The sequence below is a fragment of the Pseudonaja textilis genome, chromosome 3, assembly GCF_049901715.1.
Source record: "Pseudonaja textilis isolate UNSWEBS1 chromosome 3, rPseTex1.2, whole genome shotgun sequence".
Lineage (NCBI taxonomy): Eukaryota > Metazoa > Chordata > Lepidosauria > Squamata > Elapidae > Pseudonaja > Pseudonaja textilis.
In genome coordinates, this window is record NC_141992.1 from 185,144,551 (window position 1) to 185,161,835 (window position 17,285).

General features: G+C 40.8%; 1 protein-coding gene across 2 annotated transcripts in view; it reads left to right on the forward strand.

Annotated features, from left to right (window-relative positions):
- The first annotated feature begins 356 nt into the window (after positions 1-356).
- COL14A1 (collagen type XIV alpha 1 chain) overlaps positions 357-17,285 on the forward strand; it is a 142,261-nt gene continuing 125,332 nt past the window's right edge. For both annotated transcript variants that reach the window (XM_087931683.1, XM_026703612.2), the window contains exons 1-4: positions 357-480; positions 2,916-3,032; positions 9,962-10,105; positions 11,195-11,314. In XM_087931683.1, coding sequence (XP_087787809.1) covers positions 381-480; positions 2,916-3,032; positions 9,962-10,105; positions 11,195-11,314 — 481 coding nt within the window. In that variant the 5' untranslated portion in view covers positions 357-380. The remainder of the gene's footprint in view (positions 481-2,915; positions 3,033-9,961; positions 10,106-11,194; positions 11,315-17,285) is intronic.

Here is a 17,285-nt window from a genome sequence, read left to right on the forward strand (position 1 = left end):
AGAAGAGCTTCCAACTCTGTTATTCTGTATCTGGTGCTGGCATTTCCACCATGGAGACTGTGTTGCACGACCATTTCTCACCACCATTGCAGCATCCCCATGAGGTCATGTAAACAAAATTTGGATGCTTAGCAACTGGCATGCATTTATAACAGTTGCAGTGTCCCCAGGTCATGTTGATTCCTAAGGTGCACTGCAAAACAAAATTGTAAAACAACTATTCCTGGTTTGTTAAAAATATTATTATTTTGCAACATAATCCCTAGGATTCCAAGACAATCCTTTTAGCTTTGGTAAGAACCTTGCTTCCTAGGCCTTTTCCCTGAAGTTCTGATCCTTTGCTTACACATTTCCAGGTTCGTTGATGCTATATGTAAACCATGGGAAGAACGGACATCCATCAATCAAAGGCCCCAAGCTGGTTCCTCTTGGGTTTCATAGCTGTGTCTCTTCAACTGAGTGATCCTGTCTTAAGTCAAGGTAAATATGGCAATTATTTTGTGAGGAGACTCTCGGGTACAAAAAAGGATTCCCATTTTCTTTTTTTAGAAACCTTGAAAGCTTATTTAGAATCATTTAGATGTTAAATCTAAACCTTTTCCCTTCAATCTTTCCCAATATCAGGGTTTTTTCCCCCCCCAGTGAGTCCTATCTTCTCGTTTGGTGTCCAAATTCTTTGAGCTTCAGCTCAAAAACCCTTGGAGGCTTTGTTAGTTTGATGAGGGGACAGAGATGGGTGGAAGAGAAAGATAACTCATATGCAATCCATCTCATGCAGTAAACTTACATTTTGCTTCTTTTTTGAGCGTAAGGCAAACCAATACAATTTGTATCATGGCGTTGCCTCAAAGAAAATTCAAGTCCCTGTTTGTTTTGGCTCTGGACAGAGAGCAGAATTAGATTTGTACAAAAGAATATGGGGTGCTGCCTTTGATGTGACGAGTCATCGATCGAGCAGATTTGGATAAAGGTCTTGTGCAGACGTGCTGATCTTTGGCAAATTGTAGAAAGATGCATCAGGCGTATTGTGCAAATCTCAAAATACTTTGTATGCAGCCCTTGAGTGAGAGCCATAATTGAGCCTGCAGTTATAGTTGCAACTCCTGTAATGGTTGTAAAATGAACCATGTGACCGAACCTGATTTTATGACCCATTTTGTGGTGTTTGTTATGTGAACGGGATAGCTTAAAGTGAACGCTTGTAGTTGTTAAGCAAACACTGCGGTCCTCAAGGAAAGCCATTGCTTGCTATATGGGTCAGATTTTGCTAGAAGCTGGAAGTAAATGCTGCTTTGTGGCAATAATGTTGTGAATTGTGCTCATGTGACTGTGGGGTACAGCAAATGACCATAAATGCAGTCATATGATCAGAGTGTGTGTGTGTGTGTGTGAGTGTGTGTCCTGAACATTGGAACTTTGAGACCAGGTCATAAGTGACCAGTCGTAAGCTGAGTGTCCTGATCCAGCCCCCCAAACACAACAAACCCTTTGAAGTTAACTCAATGATTCTTTTATTAGGAGAATCATTAGCAGCCCTGGCAAAAAGTTTCTCTCTCAATGCAAGCTAAGAAATCTGTCCGGCAGGGAGATGAATAGTTGTCTGCCACATCTATTCATCTCCCCCCCCCCGCCTTTTATCCCCAGATCTAGGGTGGAGCTTTGCTAGCAGCGGTGGCTCTTTTTTCCCCCAGGATCGACCCATAGATTTCCACTGCTCTCCTCTCCTCTGCCTTCTGTGTATCCATGTGTCAGACACTGGGCCCGGCTGTTCCTCCTTTTTCTCATCAGCCACCTCCAGACCTGGGGGCTATTGACACTCCTTCTGGGGGCTGATGGATGGCCCAGGCTCCGCCTCTCTCTCTCTCTCTCTCTGCCAGCTCCATTCCCTCTCCCCCCTCAGAGCTCTCAGGTTGCCTTAATGCTGACCCTGACTCTCACACTGCCTCCTCATCTGTTTTGGTTGCTGGAGGGGCCAGTGGCCAACAGGCCACAACACCAAGAACTATCGGTATATGCAAATGCAGCATTATATGTGCAGGTATAGAGATGGGCAGGGAATCCTGCACAGAGTCTATGCCTCTATACTTTTGAGGATTCCTTAACAGGAAACCATGAGAGTTAGATGAATTTAGGATCGTTTTATTGATCATAAGTTGTCTTCTGCTTCTCAGAACAAAAGATCAATCATCCCAGATCTGGTACTCTTCAGATGCGCAGGATAAATATCTCCACTTATCCCAGCCAGCCTAGCATAGTTAGAGTTGCTGACAATGATCAAACTCTAATGCAACTTATCTGGAGGGCAAGACAGATTAGCTTTGCTCTGTCCTAAGTGACATTCTGCTTTTAGGCTAGGGAATATCTAACAACTTTAATTGCTTGAAATTTCAGGCATTCCAGCCAAAGAGCTCCTTTCATACTATTAATTTAATACATGCCCAGCATCATCATTTTCTTTTGAAAAGAATATGATATTTCCTGAAGCCTTGTGAAATATAGAATATACTTACTTCATGCCTTAGGCATGACTGAAAGTATGGCTATAAATAATCTCTACTGTCCTCTTCATAAGAAACCAAAAAAAAACTTAGAATATTTACTTGATATAACTCCCGCCCACATATCTAACAAAGAAATTATATGAACAAAGCACATGGCTCCGCTTGCTTTGAGTCTGTAAGTTTTCTGTTCCTTTGTCATTGTCTACATTTTTGCAGGGATGCATATAATATCATTTATCATAATATATTGTTAGAAGTTTGGATCCTATGACACTTTTGATATCCGTTATCCTTTGCTTTGTCTAAAAATGTATGATGAATTGGGATGCCTGTAGGTTCTGCATTTTTTAATAAAATATGATAAGCCTTGTTAATATTAACGGTGTTTCTTTTTTAAAAAATATTCCCTTTCAGTGGCTCCACCATCAAGATTAAGGTATACTGTTATTGGTCCTGACAGTATTCAGATTTCGTGGAAAGCCCCTAAAGGGAGGTTTGATGGATATAAACTTCTCATCACTCCTAGTTCAGGTAAGGAGAATTGGGAAAGGAATTTTTCCACCTGAATACCAAAGTTCACACCTGGCCTAAGTGCATACGTCAAGGAGGGAACAAAACAGCACATACCCCATTGTGTTACACCCATAGAAACTGGGTATATGTCAGAGAAGGAGTGATGGAATCTGGGGGCGGAGTTAAAAGAGGGATCTGTCTAGAATCCCTGCCAAGCCACAAGAGGACTGAGTCAACTTTCCTTTAATTCTGTTGACCCTTATCTAACCCCAAGCAAATGTTAACGGTTAGCTGAGAAGATTCTTGTGCATAACATTGTCTTCTTTTAATGACCCCATAATTCCTTGTGGGGTGGAGTCTGAGCAACTGAGTGGAGCTGAGTGTTTACTGGCCGGATGCCCTTTCTGTCACCAATACGAAGTTATGTCCAGCAGATATATTCTCAACGTGCCCAGAGAAAGAAGTATCTGCCGCTACCTAGGATCGAACTCACAGCCTCCTGATTGTGAGGCGAGAGCTCCACCTCTAGGTCAACACACCACTCATTCTTGTGCATACCATGATTAGCAATAAATCAGTTTAATTAGACCTTCGTGTGTGGGTCCTGTTTTTTCCGCACCTGATAATATATTGGGTATTGAAACTAAATGCAAGTTGGATTGTACCCAACATGTGGCGTGAGAGTAACAGGATAGCCTGTAAAATAAGTCTTTGGGGCTTCCCAGAGTTCCTTAGAAACTGACAAGGTCTCCTTATTATTTTTGTGTGAAAAGGCTTTTTGTCTGTCCAATTTTCCTCATATCCAATGATTTGGCTGAAGCATCTTAAGCTTAAAGCGTACAGGAAGTCTTCAAGTTATGACTGACCTGAAAAAGGGAACCTATCGCCCAGATCTGAAGTTTCAACAGTTGAGCCCTTCCCCTATGGTTACATGACTGCACTTTGGGTGCTTAGCAACATGGCTGCATTCATTCATTCATTCATTCATTCATTCATTCATTCATTCATTCATTCATTCATTCATTTTGTCAAGCATGTATGAGAAATAAATATAAGTATGAACATAACATATAAACATATAAGTATAAACAGGTATAAGTATAATAAATGAGTATGAATAAATGGGAACAGTAGAACAGGGACGGTAGGCACGCTGGTGCACTTACGCACACCCCCTTACAGATCTCTTAGGAATGGAGTGAGGTCCACAGTAGATAGTTTAAGGTTAAAGTTTTGGGAGTTTGAGGATGTATCCACAGAGTCAGGTAATGAGTTCCAGGCATTGACCACTCTGTTGCTGAAGTTGTATTTTCTACAATCGAGTTTGGAGTGGTTTACTTTGAGTTTGTATCTATTGTTTGCCCGTGTGTTAATTGTGGTTGAAGTTGAAGTAGTCATTGACAGGTAGGACATTGTAGCAGACAATTTGTGTAGTAAGCTTAGATCAGACCATAGGTGGCGCCATTCTAGGTTGTCCAGGTCCAAAATTTCAAACCTGATAGCATAAGCTATTGCAAGCAGAGGAGTGGACTACTCTTCTTGTGAAATAACTCTGGACTCGCTCAATTGTATTAATGTCTGTTATACAGTGTGGATTCCAGGCAGATGAGCTGTATTTGAGAATTGGTCTGGCAAAGGTTTTGTATGCCTTGGTTTGCAGTACAGTATTACCGGAGAAGAAGCTTCACAAAATTAGGTTAACTGCAAAGTCGCAAAGCTAACTACAAGTTATGGCCTTCTTTATGGCCATTTGCAATGCCCCACAGTCATGTGACTGTGTTTTACAACAGTTTTTCTGAAAACCAACCATTACACCTGATTTTTAGAAAAACCACGCCATCGTAAACAATGTGTTTGCATAACAACCATCACATTTGCTTAGTGACTGCCATGTTCGCTTAATGATCACTGAAAAAAAAAAGTCATAAAATTGGGTTGGTAACTTGACGGACCTATTTTGCAACTTTAAAACTTATGACAGGCTCCATTATGGTCGTAACTTGAAGATTAGCCGTAACAGTTCAGCAAGAAGAACTGGTCAGATTTTATAATAACTTTTTCTTATCAAAGCAAACACTGCAGAGTATGACTTGAATGTCATAAGTATGACTTGAATGTCTGTGATGACCCAAGGTGGGATACAAAACAAACACAGTCACAGAAAACAGGTAAAGCCCCTTTTATTCCTTCACTTTGCTTCCAAGCTCCGAATATCCTTGACGGAAGCCAAAAAACTCCCATGCAAACAGTTACAAGAAGAAGGGAAAAAGCAACACAAACCAGGCAAGATAAGGGCTGGAGGACGTCCACAGATAACACACACTGGGAAGGACACCAAACTCAGAGAGGAACCATAAACTAGAGATATTTTCACGCTTTGTTTCCAGTGTTCGCCTGTAAGCATGTCTGTCTTCTTATTCAGTTGTCACAGCTGCAGCCCATGAAGAGGATCAAGGCTCCCTCCTCCCAAGTAGACCATGTCTCTCCCTTATCCTCTTCTCCCTGCATGCCCTAGGATGGAGAGGGGATGGGCTTGGGTCCTCCACTGACTGCTCTGCTGGCCTCTGCCCTTCCCCAGCCTCCTCCACCACCTCTGGAGCCACACTTCCGCTCCCTGTTGGCTGTTCCTCCTCTTCCTCAGAGTCAGTCTCCACCAGGGGCATGACAATGTCTTCCTTAGCTATTTTAAAAACATTTTCAAGGCTTCCAAAGCTAAGCAGGGGACAGGCCTAATTGGTAGTTGGGTGGGAGGTCACTAGAAAACCCCAGGTTTAGGTTAGACTAGAAAGTTGGAAAAGTCCCTGAAGAAGGCAAATGCAAATAATCTCTCTGTTGTTTCTAAGAAAGGTGTCCAGGTGTGTTCCTGTTATCTCCAGAGTTGAACTCAATGCAAAGAAAAACTTATTTATACCTGTGAGATCCTTGGTGCTCTTGTAGCTTGTTTGTTTTCTTGCAGACATTTCATTACCCAACTAGGTAACATCATTAGTGCTACAAGGGAATGCTCTTCCCCACTCCTTTCTGGCATTGATGATGTTACCTGGTTGGGTAATAAAACATCTGCAATAAAACAACCCAGGTCAGAAGAGCACCAAGGATCCTACCGTTTAGCCCTGAGCTTCTCTCCTCTTGTTATCTAAAGGCAAAGGTAAAGGTTCCTCTCACACATATGTGCTAGTCGTTTCTGGCTCTAGGGGGCGATGCTCATCTCCCTTACAAAACCGAAGAGCCAGTGCTGTCTAAAGACGTCTCCATGGTCATCTGGCCGGCATGACTAAATGCCAAAGGCGCACAGAACGCTGTTACCTTCCCGTCAAAGAGGTCCCTATTTTTCTACTTGCATTTTTACATGCTTTTGAACTGCTAGTTTGGCAGAAGCTGGGGCAAACAACAGGAGCTCACTCCATTACATGGTGCTAAGGATTCGAACAACCGAATTGCCAACCTTTCTGCTTGACAAGCTCAGCATCTTAGCTCAGCCACCGAGCCACCAAGCCACTGTGTCCTTTATCTATATCTTTATCATTTTTGTGTTGCTTGAGTTAGTTCTCAAGAGAAAAAGAACCAACTAAGGTGCCATTCGGAGTTCATATTTATGTGATATGTGCGTGTGTGGTGGAAATGATGTGTCTGCTGTCCTAACTTGCTCCCATGCCAGCCAAGCATACAATGTCCAAGTAGATTAGAGAAGGATTTTCTGAGCTTTAGGACTGTTTGTTTCTGGGGTATAGCCATCGGAGCCCCACCAAAACATACAGGTAGTCCTTGACTTATGACTACAACTGAGCCCAAAATTTCTGTTGCTAACTGAGACATTCGTTAGTCAAATTTTTCCCCCGTTTTACAATCTTTCTTGCCACAGTTGTTAAGTGAATCCCTGCAGTGGTTAAGTTAGTAACACGGTTGTTAAGTGAATCTGGCTTCCCCATTGAGTTTGCTTGTTAGAAGATTGCAAAAGGTTAATTGCATGACCCTGGACATTGCAATTGTCATAAACATGAACCAGTTGCCAAGTGTCTGAATTTTGATCATCTGACCATGGGGATGCTGCAACAGTCATAAGTCACTTTTCCGGTGCCGTTTTCACTTTGAACAGTCACTCAATGAACTGACGTATGTTGAGAACTACTTGTATTGCTGAACTGTTCTTCAGAAGGTGACAGGAGAAAGTTATGAAAAGCATGGGTAATGTAATTGTTTTAATAAACACCTCTAATTATTCTTCTAGCTAGTTTACCAGTACATTGCCCAATTTCTGAAAAATAGCACCCAAAACATAGAATAGAATAGAATTTTACAGAAAATGGAAAATGTAATGATATGACTAGAAACTGAATATGAAAGATAAATATATAATTATGGTCATGTTTGTATGGAAATGTAAAAACCTGAAACCACATTGTTCACCAAAAAAGATGTTTGTAAAAGATAAAAAAGATTTTTACCCCCCAAAAAGAATAGAATAGAATGGAGCGGAATGGAATGGAATAGAATAGAATAGAATAGAATAGAATAGAATAGAATAGAATAGAATAGAATAGAATAGAATAGAATAGAATAGAAGTCTTTATTGGCTTAGTGTGATTGGACACACAAGGAATTTGTCTTTGATGCATAAGCTCTCAGTGTACATAAGAAAAAATAAAATACATTCATTAAGAATCATAAGATACAACACTTAGTAATAGTCATGGGTTACTATAAGCAATCATCAATGAAACATCAATGAGAGACAACACAGTGCAGAAAGAAACTTTTTTTAATCCTCTCCCTGTCTTTTTATTGGCAATGAAGAATTTACTTTCCCATCAGCACAGGGTTGAGCTATGAAATTCTTGGTGCTCTCTGAACTTTCTTGCAGACATTTTCATTACCCGACTAGGTAATATCATCAGTGTTTGGGGAAGGAAATGCGCAGAACTTTCATGGAACAAGAAGCGTATTTCCCCATCAGGTGTATCATTGAATAAACCCTGTTTATAGGAAACAAATGGTGTGTGGGGTGGGGCTTTTCTTAACTGAAAAGCCTTTAAAAAATTTTCAGCAGCCTAAAACTGATCTACTAGGTAATCCTCATCTCACCTGTGAAGATGATCTATCTAATCCATTTTAAATTCAGCTCTGTTCTGTGGTGTCTGTTTTTCTTCAGTGACCAAAACTGTCTCTTTCTGATGTAATGATTAAAAGATGTTTGATTATTAATGAGATTTTGGTTTCTGTGAGCTCGGGGGACGAATAAAGCAGATGGAAGCAATAAAACAGTTATAACAGAAAAGCTGGAACAGATTATAAAATAACAACCAAAAGAAACAGTTTTGAAAATATACTGTACAATAAAAGTCTGCACAACCCTATCATTACCCATTTTAAAACGACATTCAACTTTTTAATAAGTTCCAGTGCATCCCAAATGGAATTCATTGAGGATCTTTTCCCCAAACTTTTAAATGTTTAAAAGCTGCTTTCTCTAGATATAGAATGGTTTCCTGCACATTTTAGAAACTTCTGCAAGTTTTGAAAAAAAAAAAAAATCTTGCATGGATTTTGTAGCAGATGCCTAGCAAACCTTCCAGTTGTGGCTTATTCAGCAAATCGTAGTTAAGAAAATACGCCCTTCGTACATTCACAGTTTTTATTGTAGTGCCTTACATTGTTGGTGCATGGTATTAAAATATGTTTTATTATTCTTAGATTGTTTTGGTGTTTTTATATTGTCTTAATTGCATGAAAACTGCCCAGAATCATGAATTTGAGATGGGAGGCTAGATCAATTGATATAATAAATAAAAAATATATATTGTTCTGGGATTACAGGATGAAGTGCTGCTTACAAAATAAACAGTCTTCTAAATGCAAATGGAAGGATCATGTTTGAACTCACCTCTAAGATATTTTGTTTTTAGTGTGTTATGTTTCTACATGACGTTACTAATTTGTTGGGGAGTGGTCCCAAAATCAGATATATTACTCTACCCTTTGCAGAATAGCTATTTTACTTTCCTTTCTTTTTCCTTTTTTGTTCTTTTCCTTTCCTTTCCTTTCCTTTCCTTTTCCTTTCCTTTCCTTTCCTTTCCTTTCCTTTCCTTCCTTCCTTCCTTCCTTCCTTCCTTCCTTCCTTCCTTCCTTCCTTCCTTCCTTCCTTCTTCTTCTCTTCTCTTCTTCTCTTCTCTTCTCTTCTCTTCTCTTCTCTTCTCTTCTCTCCCCTCCTCTCCTCTCCTCTCCTCTTCTCATTTTATTTGCTTCTCAACTCATGTCAAGCGACTCTGAGTGGCCAATGTCCTAATAGACGGATGTCCTCTTGGTTAGCCTCACTGCACTTGGAAGCTAAGCAGGATTAAGCCTGGTTAATATTTGTATGAGAGACCACTTGGGACTCCAGAGTACAGACTACACAGGGAAATTTTAAAAAAAACCAGCCTGGAAGAACGAAATCTCAACCTGTTTCCTGGGTTGTTACAAAGGAAGCTAGATACAGTAGATGTGTCAGTAAAGTCACCAGAAATTGAACTTGGCTTGAAGATACCTTACTTTAGTGGCCTTATAGGCAGAAATCCCAATGCTCAGGCATGCTTGCATAGTTGCCTGCAAGGATAAATGATTAAGGGGAGGTAATTCCCCGTGTAGAAACATGACTGAAAGCTAGATCATGTCAGGGTATGCCAAAGGAGTGACTTCTTGCAACGATTGTATTTCATTAGACGCCCACTTAAATATCCTAGCCAAGTCCTTTCAAGACTTCCCTTAGGAATTTAAGGAGGAAGGATAAGAAAGAAGTCCAAGAAAGCTTCCTCAGGGAGGGCTGCAGAACTGGACTAGAAATGGGGGAATAATTAGAATTTGGCAACTCCATGGCTTTATCTTGCACATGTACACAAACAAATAGATTATACGTGATACTGTAATAATTAAATGGAAAGTACAATGCTGATTGTGTTTCTCTTTTGCAGGAGGGAAGACAAATGAGCTGATGCTTCAGAACAATGCAAACAAGGCGATTATTCAAGGTCTTATCCCCGATCAGAGTTACATCGTTCAGCTAGTGGCCTTTGCTCAAGACCAGGAGAGCAAAGCAGCGCAAGGCCAGTTCCGAAGTATGTCCTTTCTTTCTGTCTGTCTGCTTCACAAGACTGGGCTTATATGGGTAGGAGGACCATATCTCCCAGTTGGCCTGGGACAAGTTCCACTTTATGCCTGTCGTCCTACCGTCCCATCCATTTTAACATGTTTCCTGGCATAGGGCATAAAAAAACCTTCACCTGTGCTTCCAGTGCTGGGAATGTATATATTTTAGAGTCCAGATCCCTTCCGTTCCCCCTCAGTTTTCAATAGATTTGTATCAGAAACCTGCCTGGAAGAAGAAGAATAAATCTGACAAGTAGAAAAGGGTCAGAGAAGAGTTCAGTATTATTCTTAATAATAATATTAGTCGTGAAGCAATGCTAATGTTGGTATTCTTACAGGCAGTCTTCATCCTTTTCTAATCTCTGTGCATGCACACAATGAGCTCCTCATGGAACCCATTTCCTGCTAGGCCTCCCTTGTAAGGCCTCAGGCAATGTCCATCTTCTTCCCTGACTCACTTAACAATCATGCTTAGCAATGGAAACTGTGATTTTAATTCTGGTGGTAAGTTACAGACAACAGATAATCAGAGTTGGAAGGGACCTTGTAGGTTATCTAGTCCAACCCCCCACCTAAGCAGGAGACCATACACCATTCCTGACAAATGGCACTCCAATCTCTTATTGAAAGTCTCAAGTGATGGTGCTCCCACAACTTCTGAGGGCAACTTCTGTTCCACTGGTTGATCGTTCTCACTGTCAGAAAGTTTCTCCTTATTTCCAGGTTAAGTCTCTCCTTGTTCAGTTTCCATCCATTATTCCTTGCCTGGCCTACAGGAGCTTTTGAAAATAGCTCGACCCCTTCCTCTCTGTGGCAGCCCCTCAAATATTGGAAGACTGCTATCATGTTTCCCCTGGTCCTTCTCTTCACTAGACTAGCCATGCCCAGTTCCTGTAACCGTTCGTATGTTTTAGTCTCCAGTCTCCTAATCATCCTGGTTGCTCTTTGACGACTACCTGCATAAGCATGGCCATCATGAGATGCCAATTTGATTTTTAGAGATGGAGAGTCGTTATTCTGGTTTTTTTTTTAAACTAGTTGCACTTCTTGTTTTGCAGTTAAAGATCTAGAGAAAAAGAAGGACACTTCGGGCAAACCCAAACCGAAAGATGTGGGCAAACTAAAGCCTGCTGTGCCAACAGAAGATACAGAACTGATGCCTCTTCCAAAACCAGAAGGTGAGAGTTTATTAAAAGAGGTGTAGGGGTAACTTAATTGTGCCGTTTTGGCCTTTAATCACTTCTTTATTGTGATAGTCTTGGATTTGTCTTTTTCTATTCCCGTTCCTTTACATGAAAGTGAATTTGCTTTTAGAAAGCCTTTCCGAGATTGGAATTTCATAACATCTCGGGTGGACTTTAGTGTTGGTACTAAATTGGCACTAGGTTAATAATGTCTGTAAAGATTCTCAGTCATCCAGGTCATGGTACTCCCAAAGATGCCTTTTCAGGAGGCAATTAGACTTTCTTGTTTTTTTCTTTTGAAGATGTTTCGCTTCTCATCCAAGAAGCTTCTTCAGCTCTGACAGGATAGTGGGGAATGGAAGGATTTATATTTTGCAAACAGCCGGTCATTTGCATCCTTTTAGTGGGTCATTGAAGCACTTGGAGGTAATATCTGTGTCCTCAGGGTCACCTGAATAGTGCAAATGGTTCCTGTAGTCTGCAATTTTTTTCTCTGGAAATCCATTCCTACTCCCACACCATTCAAAGGGTGTTCATCCCAAACTGTATAGCTGAAAGTCTGTAGAGATTCTCAGTCATCCAGGTCATGGTTGTCTGAAAAAGCACCTTTGGGACATTAGATGAATGGAATTCAAGGGGAGCTGGAGCTGGAATGTTTTTGGACATGTAACAATTCTAGGCTTGAATCCTCTCTTGACTCCTCCACCCTTAGACTCTGCCTGCTCTTCTCATACAGAACCTGAACTTACAGAATCTCCAGCCAGCATGGTCAATCCTTGAGGGAAGTGAAGGGCACTTTGTTGGAGATAGTTGGGTTAGGATTGTGATTGTCCTTCATACTGGGATATGCACATGCTGTGGCTCCGGGCTTGGATTCAGCTCCTGTGACTGATATGAGTTCAAGTGAGGAGGACATGGCAGAAAAATATGAGCTGGCATGGCTCAGTGATTGGACTGGTAACCAGGATGAGGAGATGGACGTGACTAAGGACGACAGACCTGATGTATTAGAATTGTCAGGACCTTTGACCTCCTCTGGTTCCTTATCTGATCAACAGCCGGGAATGGCTGACAGGGAAGTTTTGAGAGAGTCTTCTAGTGGAGATGAGAACTTGGAAAATTTGTGGTTAAATGTAAAAAACAGAAGACGGTTGAGAAGGCAAAATCAGCTAGAGCGAAGAAGGAGAGTGAGTCAGTAAATTAGCACGTTGCCTCAATGAGTATAAAAGGACACAGCTGGGCTGGTATATTTTGCCAGAAACAAAGTGACTTATTTGAGTGAGGACGTTACAGCAAGAAGCTCTGAGACTGGAGATTTATTGCCAGGACTGGTTTGCCGGACAGAGTAAAGATTTATGCTGTAGATTGAGATTTCTGCCAGCCGTTATCTTGTAAGACTTCTTTCCGTTTGATTTAATTGTGAAACGGCTGCTTTCTGTTTTGTTCGTTTGAATTTTGAAGGGGAGTCATAACATGCACATAAGTGTACTTGAGGAAATGCTTCCTGAATTCTTTATCCATGAATCTCGTGCAAGAAAGCACCTGTATTCTGAGGATGGGAATGATGTCACTATTAGAGGAACAAGCTAGAATAAAATCTGTTTATATTGAACGATGCTTTGTACTTAAATAGCCCGCGAGAAACCCCCCTGTGCTATTTTAGAATTGATCTTCCCCCTCCCCATTTAATAGCCTATCATTCCAAAGCAATTACATTCTCATCAGTAAACTTTTATGACACGCAGAACAAGTACAAGCAAGTTTCATTCTCTCGCCGTTTTCTGTCTGAAAGCCTCCTTCACTTCAGTAAAAGGGGGCTCACCTGCTTCCTAAGGTTTCAGGTAGCCCACATTTTCCATTTTTGCAACTGGCAGTGATCATTTCCAGTCATTTCGAGACAGAAAGAGATGGATATTGTAATGTAGTGACTTACAATTGTTGGAAGAAAATATCCATCTGGTTCAGTTCCAAGCTGGGAGAAAGACACTGGAAACATGGAAGCTGATTGGAAAGATGGTTTAATAATTGTTGGAAGAATTATCCTTCTGGGTTCAGCTCCAAGTGGGGAAAAAGACCTTGGAAACATGGAGGCTGTTTGGAAAGATGGTTTAATGGTGGACAGGATCACATGCCCTGGATGAAGAAAGAAGGAAAAGGGCTGAGATGCTGAGAGATCCTTAGTTTTACAATCTCTGTTGGGCCCCACCTTAGTGTTTCCTGTTCCTGTGTAAGAAATGTATCCCATTGGCTGTCAGACTCCCAGGGTCTTAACTAACTTTGTAGGCTTTGTCTGGACCACATGGCTTCACCTGAGTTCCAGGCTTGGTTGAGCATTGCTGGATGATGATGCAATGAAAGGGCTTTAGTCAATTCCTATAGCTCTACCTGGTGATCTTTGTTATGTAAAATATTCCGGCCCAGGCCTTAATGTCCCGCCCATTAACAAAGATGGGGATGAGCTTCTGCTTCCGAGGTGAGTTTCTGCTTCTGAGTTTCTACTCTGTGCAGGGGAAATATTGTGCCTTTTTAATATTTCCAAGGACATTTCATTTTTCTATTAGAGGGGTGGGTGCTAACTTCCTACATAATGAAGCAGAAGCCGCAGCATTTATGGTTCTGGTGCAGCTGTTCAATTGGTTTGATGAGTACCTAGATTTTTATAAGTTTCAGAGAGGCTACTGGGGGGGAGGGGATTGTGTGGCGTCTGAAATGCCCTTAAGAGATTGTACAATGTAGTGACCTCTGGGTCTTCTGCTCAATGGTAGTGGGTTATAGTGGTGGGATCATTTTTTTTTACTACCGGTTCTGTGGGCATGGCTTGGTGGGCATGGCAGGGGAAGGATACTGCAAAATCCCCATTCCCTCCCCACCCCATTAACCTGCTTTCCAGCTCCATTCTCCTGTGCAGGGCAACAAAAGAAGACCCAACTGATTCTCTGGGACTCAGGAGTCAGAGAATAGATGGGGGCAGGGACAGTCAGAAGTGGCATTTGCCGGTTCTCCAAACTACTCAAAATTTCCGCTGCCGGTTCTCCAGAACTGGTCAGAACCTGCTGAATACCTCCTCTGGTGCCTTAATCCTATTATGTCCTGAAGGATCATGTCCTGCTCTTAGTCCCATTCCCCTGAAACCGAAGGTGTCAGCCTCCAAGAACTTTTCCTGACATCTTTCACTGCTTGATTCTTGCCAGTTGCCAGGAAAATGGGGAGAGGGATAATTTGGTCTTGAGGGGGAGGGGTCTTTTTTTTGGTTGATAAGATGGCCCGGTCTTTCTTAATGAGCACAAAATTTCTGCTATGGGGGGAGGCTATTAAGAAAGGCTGAGTCTGTTTCCTGCCTCTAAAAGAAACAAGTTTCTCCATTTCTCATTTAGGGAAATATAATATTCTGCCTTTTAAAAATATTCCTCAAATTCTTCGGGGGTGGGGGCTTTCCTCACAATGTAGGATGCTTACATAATCATAAAATAAGTCCAATTACAAAAATATAATTTAGCCTGATGGAGGTGTGTGTATGTATATGTATATGTACATGTAGATGTGTGTGTGTGTGTGTGTGTGTGTGTGTTAAAAGCTCCCTCTGTTAATTAATTTTTCTCCTTAATGACATAAATGAAGGGAAAGGGAACAAAATGCATCTCTCTTTTTAAACATTTATCTAAACTGAGTACTTAATTTTCATTGCCAACTTAGAACTAACAGCTAAATCCCTGAGTTCAGTTCACTATTGTGTTTAAGCGCATGGTAATACTTGTCTCACAAGAATGTTGTCAGGCTTAATTAATTTCTCTGAACATCATGAAGTCCCTTGAGCTGTCAGACTACAGGGAGTGAGACTAAGTATTGAGGTTCCCTCACCTTTGTTCTTGAAAAGAAATCAGATCAGCAGCAATGAAAAAGGTTAATGTAAATAGCGTAATATGTCTCCTTTATAAACACCAAGAGATGCAGCTTGGTTTTTTTCTCGGAAGGTCAGTGATGCGAAACATTCTGAGATGCTTAAAGCCAAAATAATCTGACATAGTTTTGACATTACCTGCTTACCAACCCCTGGTAGGAATTTGAATCAGGGCAGGGGGAGAGAAGGGTGTATAAGATCAACTAACTAGTTTGTTCTTGCACTGAGCAGGATTTATCTTCCCTAGGTTCCTCAGAAACAAAGATCGTCAAACAAAGATGTACCACAAAATATTATTCTTGAATTTAGGGGAATGATAGGTAAAACTAGGGAAATAAGAAAATTCAAGATTAATATTAGTGGTGAAAAAAAAGTCAAGATTTGATTGAACCTATTCCATCTTGAATGCAATTTTCACACAATCACACATACAACCTCCATCCATCCATCCATCCATCCATCCATCCATCCATCCATCCATCCATCCATCCATCTGGAGTCCCTGATGCTCTCTGAGCTTGGTTGTTTGTTTGTAGACATTTCATCACCCAATTAGATAACATTACCAATGCCAGTACATCTGTGATACCAAATGCCAGTACATTTTATCTGTGACTCCTATAAAAATAAAAACAACAGGGAGAGAGCATTGTTTTAAATTTTTATTTTGACTTTTGGAGTCATTCTCATAGAATTAGAATAGAATAGAATAGAATAGAATAGAATAGAATAGAATAGAATAGAATTCTTTATTGGTCAAGTGTGATTGGACACACAAGGAATTTGTCTTGGTGCAAATACTCTCAGTATACATAAAAGAAAAGATACATTCGTCAAGAATCATCAGGTACAACACTTAATAATAGTGATAGGTACAAATAAGCATTCAAATCATACTATGAAACAATTAAATATAAATTGTAAGGATACAAGCAACAAAGTTACAGTCATACAGTCACAAGTGGGAGGGGATGGGCGATAAGGAGTGATGAGGAGATTAATAGTAAAAGTAGTGCAGACTTAGTAAATAGTTGAACAGTGTTGAGGGAATTATTTGTTTAGCAGAGTGAGGCGTTCGGGAAAAAACTGTTCTTGTGTCTAGTTGTTCTGGTTTGCAGTGCTCTATAGCATCGTTTTGAGGGAAGGAGTTGAAACAGTTTATGTCTGGGATGTGAGGGGTCTGTAAATATTTTCACAGCTCTTTGTGAATGACTGTTACTGGGATGTCAGATAACTTTTCCTTAATTCAATTGTTATTATTATTATTTTTAATAAAGAGCCTTTCTATGCAAGTGGATGACAGCAGTTCTGGAATGCTTCACTAATCTTTAATTTGCACACCTTAAGTCCGGATTAAGGTGTCTTAGGTGTGGATTTCTTGTTATCTGAAAAACCACCTAGTTTTCTCTTCTCAGCTCATAAGAAATCCACCCCAAAGACACATTAATCCAGACTTAAGGTGTGCAAATTAAAGATTAGAGGTTCCCCCTGCCCCAGTAATGAAATCAAAAGCTCTAGAAACTTCAACTTTCCCAGGGGGTATTAGGTGAGGTCCAGTGACTTCATGCTTTCCCTCCTTTCCCTTAATTTTCTCTACCGATTTGCAAATCCTGTCTTCCTTTTTCCCCTCCAGGAGCTGATGTGCCATGTTGTCAGGTAGCAAGTGCCAAATTGATCTTAATTGTCTTCTCCACCCATCAGTCAAGACAAAAGCAATGCAAGGCATCACTCAGGGTCTTAATAATTATAAAGGCAGATTGCCCCCCCAAAGCTATTGCATTTTAAAAACTCAGAGAGGCATTTGTACAGAAACAACATTTTTCTTAAACACACACACACACACACACACACACACACACACACAGAGGCACATACACAGACAGGCAGTCAGACAGGCACACAAACAGACACACACTGGCTATTTAGTTATGGAATTTTTACCGCTACCCTAGTTTGACTCAAAGGCTTGGTGTCTCCTCATTTCTTTCAGCTGTTCTACTTCATGTTAAGGAGTCCTCTTTTTCCAAATATGGATGATTAAAGCTATAGAACATTCACTACCATTTA